The sequence below is a fragment of the Drosophila bipectinata genome, chromosome 3R (genome assembly GCF_030179905.1).
Source record: "Drosophila bipectinata strain 14024-0381.07 chromosome 3R, DbipHiC1v2, whole genome shotgun sequence".
Classification (NCBI taxonomy): domain Eukaryota; kingdom Metazoa; phylum Arthropoda; class Insecta; order Diptera; family Drosophilidae; genus Drosophila; species Drosophila bipectinata.
This window is the reverse complement of record NC_091739.1, coordinates 19375714-19388427: the sequence shown is the minus strand read 5'-3', so window position 1 is coordinate 19388427 and position 12714 is coordinate 19375714. Positions and strand designations below refer to the sequence as shown.

Sequence of the window (12714 nt, the reverse complement as noted above, 5' to 3'; positions counted from 1 at the left end):
AATGGCTTGGCCCGTTCGGTTGTTTTGGTTTTTTGTGTGTTTCCCTGTTCGGAAAGGGGATTTTCCACATCTTAACTTTGGCCGAGACCTACAAATATTTGATGCTCCAGAGCGCCAGTTGTTTCGGGTTTTATTGATTGGCGGTGGCGTGCCTTACCGGGTTTATGGGGCGCCCCCTCTCTGTTCTATCTTGTATGTCCTTGCCCCGCGCCCCTTGATTGCTCCTCTTGTTTTTGCATGGCTGTGGAGCGTGAACGTTGGGCTACATCGAAGGGGATTTCACGGCATTTAAATGGCTTTTCCTTCCTCAGAGCATATGCCTCTTTAACCCTCTGCACTCCCATAAAATAGGGATGTCTTCCACTTGACACTTTCTAAATATTTTACACAAATAAAATATCTTTAATGGCGGAAACCAAAAAAAGAGGTATTCATAAAGCTATTATTTAGACTTACCTTTTTTAAACCTTTTAATAGATTTATTTTTGAAAATATACACATTTCTTACAAACTAAAATTGAAGAAATATTTTTATATATCTTATTAAATAGTAAAATAAATAAATAATTTACGGTGTCTTGGTGGCTTCGACTATGAGCTACTAATTTCCTTAGATGAGGCAACCGCAAATGGAAGAGCATCCTGTTGCACATGCATTAACCATGGTATTCGCAACATTATGCAAACTTACACACACATCTCCAAGGACATACAACTATTTGTATATATGTACATCAAGATCCTGGCACAAGCAGCTCATCAAGTCTTCCGGTTCGCCGTGGATGCTCACATTGTTTATGCTCCGGAATAAATGAATATAAAGCATTTAGTTTACAGCTGCCATTTGACAACCACTCGCCCCAGTTGTGAAGGAGGGGCGGCGTGGTGGGGAAATGAGGAAATTTGTTGTTGGTTTTGCATTTTCTTTTAATAAAATACATGAATTATGCACAATAGTTGATGGGAGGAGTGAAAGCCAGCCACAGTTGAATAGAACAAGACCCAGATAGCGACACTCCTGAGCTGCTTTCTCAACTTTCTCCAAAACCACTTGACATTGACATGCCCACATACAGTGTCATCTATCCTGAGATGTTGGGTTGGGATGTTGGATTGGGTGTTACAGTAAGTAACCCTTATATATAATAAATAATACTAATTACTGTTGGTTCTAAAGCAGTATATGAACTTATAATTATTTTGGAATCTCATAGCTATAAAAATATTAGTTTCTTTCAGGACTTTGTTAATTTATTATGATTATTTTTATAGGATTCATTAAGTATCTTTTAGCCAATATACACTGTGACGACTTGAGCTCTTGTCATTGAAAACTTGGCCTGGTAGACCGAAAGTTCTACGGCACTTGCCACCTACTCCGCCCGCCTCGTATGCAAACTCTCTCAAAGATTTGCCAATGCCTGGAAAGAATTTGCAATTCAGCTCGTAAATTTACTGATTTGTTTGCCACAAAAAGGTGGCGGGGCATTCGTGATGAGTAAAGTCTGGCAGTTGGGCTTTCGCCAACCAAATGCAAAGTCACGGCCAGGTCAAGGCTAGAAGGTAAGCTCCGTGTGAGCCGAGCTGAAAAGGGTATTACCATTTTTTTTTGTTTTTTTTGGAAATAAATTTGCAATTGATAGCCCGGACTGGCTCGTAATCAGTTTAAAAGGGCCGACTCGCAATTTGGCAATTGAGTTGGCGGGCCGTGGCCCGATGTTCACACCCATAATCAAATCGTTTGAAGCGCTTTTATGGATTCGACATGTCAAATCGCGTGCAAATTTGTTTGAATTTGTTTTGCCCCTAACCTCTGATTTTTTTTTTCTAAAAAGAATCAAAAAATAAAAGCAACAACACCACCAATCAAATACAAAACCCCCTGGGGGGCCCGAAAGGCTTTCCTGTGTCCATAGGAACTTTTTTGTTGTTAACACTAAAGTGGTAAAAATACACGGGGGAGCGTAAAAAATATAATAAAAGAGACAGCGGACAAAAAATAAAAAATAAATGCCCGAAAAAAAAAAGCTTATTCAAGTCATGTAATTTGGTAACTTCCTTTGATATGGTACATTCTCTTGTGTTTCGTATGCGTTCGGTGCAAATTGGTTTCCTTTTTTTCCCGCATTTCATTTTATTTACTCTCCAGGACATGTAGCAACCCATATTTATTGCATAATTTTCAACATAACTCCCATACGCACCCACATTCCCTTTAGCATTGATTGTGAAAATAAAGAAACTCAAATATTGACAGGCTCTTCAATAATGTTGTGATTTTCACTCCCAGGACAATTGACAGGATGGCCTTTTTTCGGAATTAGCACCTTTTTTTTAGTCATTTTATAAATGAAATAAAGGAATATTAATTTATACATATTCATATATATATATATTATATACATATTTCAGAATGTTTAAGAACACTTAACATTCTGAAATTATTTAGTTTTTAAATGATTAAAATTAAAATCATTAAATAAATCCTGATATTTTGTTTAAACTTTCTTACCTATTTTTTATTATATTCATTTTTGTTTAATATTTTAGTTATTTACTTTTGAAATCATAGTCCTTAAAACAGAACTTTCCACGCTTATCCAAAAAAGCTTTATTTTATATAAAAAGCTTTTTCAAAGTTTCAAACCATTCTTAAAATGTAATAGGCAGAGAAACCAATAGTTTAAATATAAAAACATTTATGTTATTTAAGAATAAAAACTCAAAATAGTTGTTCATTATATTGAATTATTTATTCATACATTTATTGAACGAAAAAGTCTACAGCTATTTAATGTTATGCTTATTAGTCCGTAAGAATGTTACTGCCCGCTATAAACTATAGTGGTAAGAGGTGTTATATTTCTAAAGGGATATTACAATTTACAGTAAAGTATAAAATGATAAGCGATAAATCTACGATTGCGAATTGCGGATTGCCTGCAAGCGGATCTTCTGCGTCTCACCGTCTTCTTCGCCCTGCATGTCCACCTTCATGCTCTCGGCCAGCATCACCGCATTCTGATGCAGCCTGGTCTCCTCGTGCTGCCTCATGTGGTGCAGAAGACGGAAGTCCTTATGACAGTACTCACAACGGTACAACTTAATGTCTGAATGGATTAGCTCATGTTTGGTCAGCGAGTGAGCGTAGGCGAATGCCTTATCGCACACCTTGCAGACGTACGGCTTGATTCCACGATGTACACTGGGGAAAGAAAATTGGAAAAATGTATTTATCTCTGCCTTTGAGTATGAGATCTGACTACTTACTTCTCATGAGATTTGAGCACACTCTCATAGAAGAACTGACGACTGCAGTAACTGCACTTAAATGGCTTGCTGCCTGTGTGCGAGTACATATGCTTGCGAAGCTGTTCTCGTACCTGGAACTTGGCATCGCACAGTCTGCAAAAGTAATATTTATAATAACAACTATTCGACAATAATAGTTTTAACTAGTTTTACTTACTCGCACTGATATTGGCAGACAAGATCGTGACGGCGTCGGTGTTCCATCATGCGACCGCGTTTCTCATAGAAGTTTCCGCACACATCGCAAATGTACCCGCCCTTTTCAGTTCCATCGGAAGTGGTCAGGGAGTTAAGACCGCGACGGACGCGACCACGTCTGGCCTTAAGACTAGTGCTAGCAGCCTCCTGCAGCACTTGGTGTTGTGTTGGCGTCTCTTCGAACTTTTCTTTGGCCTCCAAGACTATTTCACCCTGATCCGAGTTCATTTCAATGGTGTAGTTGTCATCCAGGAACTCGATGGTGTCGCCATTCTCTGTAATAACCTCTTGCTGTTCACCGGACTCCACCTCTAAAAATTCATCCTCCTTTCCCTCGCTAGTGTCTTCAATAATGTACATCATCTCGTCTTCTTCTTTAATAAACATGTCTTCGGTATCCTCGATTATGCCCATTTCCCTTAAATAATCCTCAATCTCGGCCTGCCGCCGTAGAGCCTTTTCACGAAACTGGTAGGCCATATTCAGCTCCACTTTGCAGGCCTTGCATATGCCTTCCGGGATCTGTTCCTTGTCATTTAACTGAACGTAGGAGTCATAAAGTAATGAAATATTACAAAGGCAATCGATATATGTACCTTGCTATACGAGACACCCAGTAACTGGATCAACATCTCGTTTGGCGTCTCCTCGCCCTCCTCTCGGGATTCGTCCAAGCGCTGCAGCCTCTGACAGGTCTCCAGGCACACCCGACACATCTGTGGTTTTAGTTCACCCCGCATCCTGGTTAGTCTTTTCTTCTGTTTTCACTTAGTTAAAAAAACCGCTCGTACAGTATTTTAGTGTTAATTCCGTGTTGCTCAAAAGTGTTGTGTAAAGTGAATGAGTAAAAAAAAGACATGCAACGCCATTTTCCTTCCAGGGCTGGACGATAGCGACGCTGACGTAGAGTGGTTCCACTCACTGGTTCGTATGATGTGAACACTGAATCCGTTTTTTAATTCATTGCATCTCGAAAATCTTTATTAAAAAGAGTCATTACATATAGTAATCACGCAGGATTTATAAAACAATCGAAATATCACCATTTTTTTATTTAAACTTTGTAAATTTAAAAAACTTCCTAGAAATATTTCATCTTTCCTACATATAAAAGAAGAAGGACATACTAGCCCGTACCTATAAGAGCCAGAATTTTTGCAAGTAAAATCATTACAATATAGGGCACTCAATATATCGATATAGTTTTAAATTAATGCAAATTTTTAATGTTTTTAATAAATGAAAACTTTTAATGCAAAAATATTAGTAACGAGTAACAGAAAGTAGGCTGAGAATGGAGTTTCTCAACAGAGAAACTTCCTAAGCCCCTGAAATAGGGCCCTTCCGACCAATGCAATAGTAATAGAAATGATATTACTATAATAGTAATGACTCCTGATTTATAAATCAATATTAATTTCATCGCTGACGCCGTTAAAAAATGTAGTATTTCCACTTGTCACTAGTTCCGGTGTGCCATCCCTGACAAACATCGGTACCGATATCTGCTAAATTCTTAATTTACTGTTTTTACTGCTTTAATTGACATTAATGAATAGTATTTGTATGAGGTATATTTAAAGAATTGTATATAGTACCGATATAAATAAGAAAACCTGAAAAATTCTTTAAATATTCCCTTGTTTACATCCGCAAGCTGAGGGAAAAATAGTACATTCCGTTGGTCGACGATCTGGCAACGTCGCATATTTTTCGAGACGCAGAACGATTGACATTTCTTATCTCTGGTGAAAGATGGATTTTTTCATTTGTTTCGTGGCCTGTCTGATTGGAAAATTGCACCCGAGTTGGCACTAGAGCACGCCTGGCACTTTCCGCGCCCCGCTGAGATTTCAGCCTCGCGTCGAGGAGGGGAATTGGCCCCTTGGAAAATGCTCCATTATCTGGAACCCGTATCTTCTTCCGTCGCCGTCGCAGTCGCAGTCGCAGTTGTCGAAATGTTCGTCGCGCCAGCTATCGACTCCGCAATCTCCGTCTCTTAAAACGCACACTTTACACAGACAGACTCACACATACGCGCCAGCTGCGTAACCTTCCAGCCCAGCGGGAGGCGCAATCTTTACCAGAAACCAAAACAAGAGCAGAAGGAGGGGAACCAGCTGCAAGAAAAAAACAGCAACAGCATAAGCGTAGAAGGAGGCGCCGCTAGCACCAGCACTAGCACCTAAGATGTCCGAAAAGCACGGCCAGCTGGGTGCGCAGTGGACAAAATCAGCGGCGCCAGCAGCACAAGCCTCCACCCCAGTCCCTCTACCCGTTCCCGTTCCTGTTCCTCTGCAGAAATCCAGTGGGAATCCATATGTCAACTGTGGCCTACAACCTGCGGATATTTCCTATTCGGCTGCCCGCTTCCAAGCTCCAGTCATCCATGCCAAGGCGTCGCCTTTGACAATTACGCCCGTGGGTAGCACCATTGCAGGAGGCGGAAGTATTCCTCCCTCCTCCCAGATCTCGCCCACGAGTCACACCCACGTACCTGTACCTGCGCCCAGCGGCTTTGTACCGCCACCTTTTCCTAATGTCGTTGCTGGAGCTGTTGGAGCCACTTCCGTGCTGACACCGAACCCCTTTGCCTCCACAGCTGGGAATGCTGCTGCTGGCATAGCCTTCGCCAATGCCTCCTTCACCTATAATACAGCCCAGCTGGGTCTGGGTAAGATCATGCATGCCATTAGTGGAGCTCCAGCTGGATCAGGGCCAGTGGCAGGAACAGTGGCTGCTACAACCCCTGGGACACCAGCTACCCCAACAATACCCGGCCAAAGACATCCCAGTGAGGGCGTGTCGGCAACCAGTGGAGTGATTAATTCCACCATTGCCGAGAACGTGATGAATGCCTTGACCCACAGTAATTCAACTGGAGGAGGACCTCAAGTGCCCAGCGAGGAGAAGATGCGTAGAGTACAGCAAGTGATCGAGTCCAGTTTGGAGTAAGTGCATCCACTTATCTATTTTCTTAATTTCTTTATTAATATATCCTTTCCAGCGACAACGCCAAGTTGCAGATATCCCAGATTCTGGAACGCGTCTCCGGCTTGAAGCCCATTGAGAAGCTATTCCTCTATCTGAGGCTGCCGGGCGAGTGTGCCGACACAGATCCGCTGAGACAGCCACAAAATCCTCTGGGAACACGCTCTGAGATTAACCACACAATAAATTGGGTGCGCTCCCATCTGGAGCACGATGCCCAAGTGTCCATACCCAAACAGGATGTATACAACGATTATATGTGAGTTTGAAGCTTTTTTTTAATGATAATCCTTGCTAATAATAGTCACCATTCTTTCAGAGCTTACTGCGAACGCCTTAGTATCAAACCCTTATCCACAGCGGACTTTGGAAAGGTGATGAAGCAGGTCTTTCCGGGCGTGCGTCCTCGAAGATTGGGAACGCGAGGAAACTCTCGTTATTGCTATGCTGCTATGCGCAAAACCACAAAACTGACACCACCACAATTGCCGCAGCTGTGCAAAAGCGAACAGAACCCGGGCGATGTTCCCGCGACCGATCCCAGCCAGCTGACAAGCTCAGCCACTTTAAGTGGGATCCCGCCAGCCGAAGGCGATCGGGAGAGCTGGGATGTAATCCGCGGTTGGGCCGAAAAGTTGCTCAACACCAAGCTGGAGAGCGTAGCTGAGCTGAGTGCCCGTATCCGGAGCAACAACGCCACAGTGGCCACAAAGAAGTACACACCTCGGGAGCCCAAGGAGAAACGAGTGCTGGCCGTAAGTTTGGGAATAAAGAACTATTCAAATCTTTAATTATTTATCCTTTCCAGGACATGGGACCTTTGAAGAAGCGTCGAAAAAAGAAGCGCAAGGGGTCAACCTCCTCGGAATCCAGCTGTAACCAATTGGGTAATAGCCAGGATGCGGGCAGCAGTCAAGAGGCCTGCGAAGAGCAGCTTCTAAAGATTAAGCAGGAGATTATAGACTCCCCCATTCATCAACCACCGCAGCAGCAACAGCAGCAGGCACCCCCAGTGGGATACCTGGCACAGGTGACGCCAATGAATCTGGCTACCGATCAAAGGGCAAATAGCGCTGTCCGCAACCTTACACCAAAGCTCATGGAGTTGGGAAACCCCACGGTTGTACTCACCCAGCAGGAAACGTCGCCTACTGTGGGCCTAGTGATAAAGGATGAGGTGGAGGACTACACCACCAACATATTCTGCAAGAAGGTGCTTAAGGCGCAGCAAACAAAGGGATTTTGGGCCAACTCTCCGAGTAGTGGGACCACAGGAGGAAGTGGTGGCCTACTAGTGCCGCCGATGATAACTACCACATCCGCTACTCCCCCACCGCCACAAGCGGGCACGTCACCCGTTCCTGGGTCTGGAGTCGCGCTTTTTATGGGTCCGCCCGCAAAGATGATGAACAGCTCGGTTAGCCCTTCCAGTAGTGTGGATGTGATTCCAAAGGTGGCTTCACGCAACCAGCTGATGATAATGCGAGCTAGACGGGTAATGGCGGCGGAAAGTGCCGCCCTGGCTGCTGCCGAAGACTCTGGACTGCCGGAAAACTTGGGTCTGCCACGCGAGCGGGTTATCAGCATTTGTAATATGGACAAGCACGAGCTGGATGACTACTTCCTGCCCGGGGAGGATGAGGAAAACTCCGAGGAGCCCGACACCGAGCTGCTCCAATATTTTCAGATGGGAGACGCTGAGGAAAAACAACTAAATTCCTTGGATGCTGTAGAACCGAATAGGAATCCACAGGAGCCGCCAAGCGCTGGCTCTGCCCTGGAGCAAGTGGCGATGCCGGCTCCTGGCCGCGGAGCTCCAGGCGCTGGACCAGCAGCTATGCTGGCACCGGTTCCGGTGCCTTCGATGCTGCCCAATCAGGCGGCGGCAGTGGGTTCTGCCTCAGCGTCTCTCGCCCTAATGTCGAAAAAGCATCAGCAGCAGCAAAAACACCAACAGCAGCAGCAGCAGCAGCATGAGAAGCAGCCACTCCATCAGCGCTCCAAATTGCTGCCCACTTTAAGCAACAACAAGCGTAAGATCAGTCTGAGCAACGCCTCCAGCAATGGCAACAACAAAAACTGCATATTCCTGCCCATCTCGCCCAATATCAACGGATCCAGTGCCGCCAGCGCAGCCGCAACATCAGCGAATCCCAACCAGAACTGTTTCGCCAGTCCGGGCCTCACCAGAATGAAGCAACGGAGCAGTATGCTTAGCAAGCAACAGTCACTGGATTGCGACAACCGGGATCCCATGATCGGAGCTCATCGCAAAGGTCGCAGCTACGTATGTTATCCCAACATTACATCGGCGTCCGCGCCGCCAAGCCCTTCACTGCTCCAGCAGTGCATTGGCGGCAGCTGGCAGTTTGGCGGCGGGAACAACTCCACTTTTGCGGACAGCAGTCACAGTGCGGACCCGCTGGTGAACCAGAACTCCATGGACCTGGAAACGAGCCTGGCTTTAGCCGCAGATCTGGATACGGCGGAACTGCAGCGATCCCAGTCGGTGCCTCTGTCCCAACTCCAGCGAAGGAGCAGCAACCAGTCTCCCAACTTGGCCTTCTACTCGGAGAACAGCAACAGCCAGCAGTCTGCGTCTCTGAAGGACACAGGCCTGCTGTACGAGGGGGTGGACATGAGCGCCTTGATCTCGCCCAGCTTCAGCAGCAAGTTCACCAGCGTGACGCAGCAGACGACGACAACGTGCAGCTCCTCGGCAGGATCGTCTTCTGGCTATAGCAGTGGCGGGTCAGCGGGAATCGTTTCGCGATCGGTGCCCTCCACACCGCTACCACAAAACTGCCTTTCCGCGCTAAATGGAGGAGGAGCAGGAGCTTCCGGCGGATCGGCAGTCGGAAACGGAGGCAGTTGCGGAGCAGGAAACGGATTTGCTGTCTCGCCATCTTTTACCTGGGGCGGCACATCTGGCAATTCAGGATTCTATAATGCACATTCGTATGGCTCCAGGAATCCACTGGACATCTCCAAGTCCATGCCAACCACGCCCATCACAACGCCCTGCTTCCGGTACAGCCCTGTGGAGATGTCGCGCGATTTTCTGATCAACGGCAACACGATCGATAGCCTGCCATCGTCCGCTTTTGGGATAGGAGGCGCTTCGACAGATCCCCTCATTGACGACAGTGCTCCCAGCAGCACTGATGTTGTGGAAGCCATGATTGGCGTCACAGACATACTCGACGACTTTTAGAATTTGCATGAAGAGAAAGCTCAGGAGGAGATTGAGAATTCCAAGCGACAAGAGGAAAAGGATGCAGAGGCGGAGCAGCTGACGGTCGAAGAGGCTGCCAAGGAGGACACCACTGTGGTGGCCTGCTTGCTCCAGCACGTGGATCAGCTGTAGAGCCACTCTGTCCTTCTTATCCTGTTGCTTAAGTATATATATAATTTGTGTTGTGTTTGATCCTAGTTAGTCCTTAACACTGTATAGTCCTGTTCCTAATATTTTTAAGAACAAATCAGTAACCGGAACAGGACTCTACAGAAGACTCTCCCCCAACAAATGAGCTTTCTCTTCGTGCCACTAATAATACCTAACTAATAATCCTTTCTTCCCTCTTCCTAATCTAACTAACCAACGGCCTAGTGGTGACCTCTAATTGGTTTCAAATAGTATATGTGTCCAAACAGCATTAGAGGTATATGGGCCAAGGCCCATACTTCTGCTATATAATCGAACATTACCCTCAGGCCCTCCTTGTTGTGTGTATTCACTTGGCATATTGTTATTATTACCAAACATTATCATTAACACTATGGTGAGGATAGTATGCTACATAGCTATATGCTATATATGATATATGTAGTTGCGTAGTTGATGAAAACCTTACAAATGAAACGAACTTAAAGTCTGAATGATGGAAACGTGTGCAGCGGTTTTAGAAACGAAAACAAATTTACAAAAACGTAACTGTAACTGTAAACGAATGTATATCTATATAACTATAGAACCCAACCTCGGCGCCCGACGAGTTTGTATTCGCGCGACCCCCGCTTGTATATAAGTATCTACTTTATATATATATATAAGTATCTATTTCTAGACGGATTTCCAATGCGGATTTTATACGGGGTCGCAGCGAACCAGTCTAAGTTCAAAAATGGTCAAATTTAAAAATGTGTGTTTTTGTAGGTTCTTGTAAGGTATCGAGAATAGCGAGCTTTGTCAATTGATCATCATCCTTCTGGCTTTACTAACCTTTAACCCAGATCACCCCCACGCAACCCACTGTTCAAATCTTCAATTTGTTAATCTTTTGTCTATCCACCTATCTGCCTGTCTTTAACTGTCTATCTTTAATTCTTCAATTAGTCATAAGTGTTTGTTTGTTATAAATGTTTATTAGTTTTGTTTACACCGCTATGGATCTTTAGTTATGCTATCAATGGATTTTAACGACGTCTGTAGTTCAAGCCCTCGGTGGCGTGAAATTCTAGTTTTAATGTCGTGTTTCGTGTTCCCCAGATCATGGAGTCTATATCTGTTTTATGGCTTGGAACAAAGTTTAGCTTTAAATCTTTCTACATAATAATTCACATTGCAAATGAATGTTAGTTTGTTTGTAAAACAAAGTAAAACACAAAACCCAGAGAAAGAACCCATTTTCGTTCTAAAACAAAAGTCTTAATCCAGCAACTCCTTCAGAAAAGGAGGTTTTTTAAAAAAATGAAAACAATTTGAAATAAATAATAAATCATAAATGTGCCTCAGGCTTTATTGTAAAACAATTATATACCACAAAATGCATTAAAAAAAATGAAAAACCGACAAAAAACAAAGAAAATTATAGCTACGTATACATAAATAGATTAATAGAATGTTATACGAGTATAATTAAATATACACTTATTTACAAAATGCAAGCTAGGGAAACAAATGAATTTGTTAGAACCTCAGATTCAGCCAGAAACTCTTATATAGTCATCAAGTCAAATATATAAATCAAGAAAATAAACCGAATTGCACCCATAGCCTATAACTAACGTAAACATTGTCAGCTAAATTCTAAAATATAAACAACGACTCGATCGAGTATTTATTATTAAGCCAACGAATTAATCCCCGCAGACCGCTTTGAACAACAACAATAAACCATATACTATCAGTACGATCTAAAATAGCAATAGCCCTAAGTATGGTAAAAAATAAATGAAAAAAAATTTAACATATTGTCACCGGGAACACTTTAGATGAGATAAACGCAATTATACAGAAACAATGCATTAAAGATAAACGAACCAAAACTGTACTTTTTTATAAGATATTTGAATGACATAAAATACAGATAACAGAAACGAAAATAAGATTTTTTTAAATTGGTTAAGGGGGGTGTACATTATACTCTATTATTTTACAGATAAATCAAAGAAGAATGGACCTTAAATACCCATGGATTTTAAGAAAACTCCCAACCCCTTTAATTAAACATCTTAAATATTCCTGTTAATTATATTTTAATATTTTTTATTAAACGTTTAGTTTTAAAATAATAATATGCAATAAATATTTGTTAAATATACATAATAATACCTTTACTTTTAATATGCGTGAGTGTGTGTTTTATTATTTCCCCGAATGTTTACGCTTACGTTCATTTTCGTTTATTGTTTTATTAATTTTACATGTAAATTTAACTATTTGTTTATACGTGTTGTTGTGTTTTTATATGCATTTTACATGAGTTTTATTTTAATAGCGCCAAATTAATATTCCATTTGCTACAACTCGCGTCCAATTTAGCGCAGACCCTATATATAATATATATATTACAATATTTACGTATAAAAATCATTGATGCGCCCTTGCTGTATTCGTATTTATATCTTTTATAGTTTTTACTTTACACTACGCTAATAGCACATTTGGAAATATTGTTAATTATATATGTTTTATATTGTATTATGTTTCGCTAAATATTTTCTTGGTTTATGCTTTACTCATTATTTTATTTATTAAATGCTTGTAAATCATTAATTTGTTACTTTACGCTTCAATTGGATTCCTGATATTCCCTTGACGCCCCCGCTGCCGGCTTCGTATATAATATATAAGTATCTATATATATATGTATATATATATATTTATGTATATATGTTGTATATGCCTGCTATAATATAATATATAATATAAAATTGTTGTTGTTTATTTCGCTGAGGTGGAAAATTCATTAATTTATAAGGTTACTTGTT

The 12714-nt window shown here is 42.4% G+C and overlaps 2 protein-coding genes across 3 annotated transcripts; one reads left to right on the top strand and one right to left on the bottom strand.

The window, feature by feature from the left end:
- Positions 1–2731: 2731 nt before the first annotated feature.
- On the bottom strand, positions 2732–4391 carry Zif (Zinc-finger protein). The gene is made up of 4 exons (XM_017245155.3): positions 4107–4391; positions 3470–4050; positions 3271–3405; positions 2732–3205 (listed from the first exon to the last, which is right to left on the bottom strand). Exons 1-4 carry the CDS (start codon positions 4248–4250, stop codon positions 2917–2919), a joined length of 1149 nt encoding a protein of 382 aa, XP_017100644.2. The 5' UTR covers positions 4251–4391; the 3' UTR covers positions 2732–2916.
- Positions 4392–5187: 796 nt separating this feature from the next.
- On the top strand, positions 5188–11829 carry LOC108127888 (uncharacterized). Of its 2 annotated transcripts, XM_017245201.3 has the most exons (4): positions 5188–6461; positions 6518–6760; positions 6821–7256; positions 7310–11829. In XM_017245201.3, the coding sequence occupies exons 1-4, from the start codon at positions 5701–5703 to the stop codon at positions 9713–9715; spliced, it is 3846 nt and encodes a 1281-aa protein (XP_017100690.2). In that variant the 5' UTR covers positions 5188–5700; the 3' UTR covers positions 9716–11829. The 2 variants fall into 2 exon arrangements, with proteins under 2 accessions (XP_017100690.2, XP_070137126.1); XM_070281025.1 differs by lacking the exon at positions 5188–6461 and having other exon boundaries at positions 6583–6760; positions 6823–7256.
- The last annotated feature ends 885 nt before the right edge of the window (positions 11830–12714 follow it).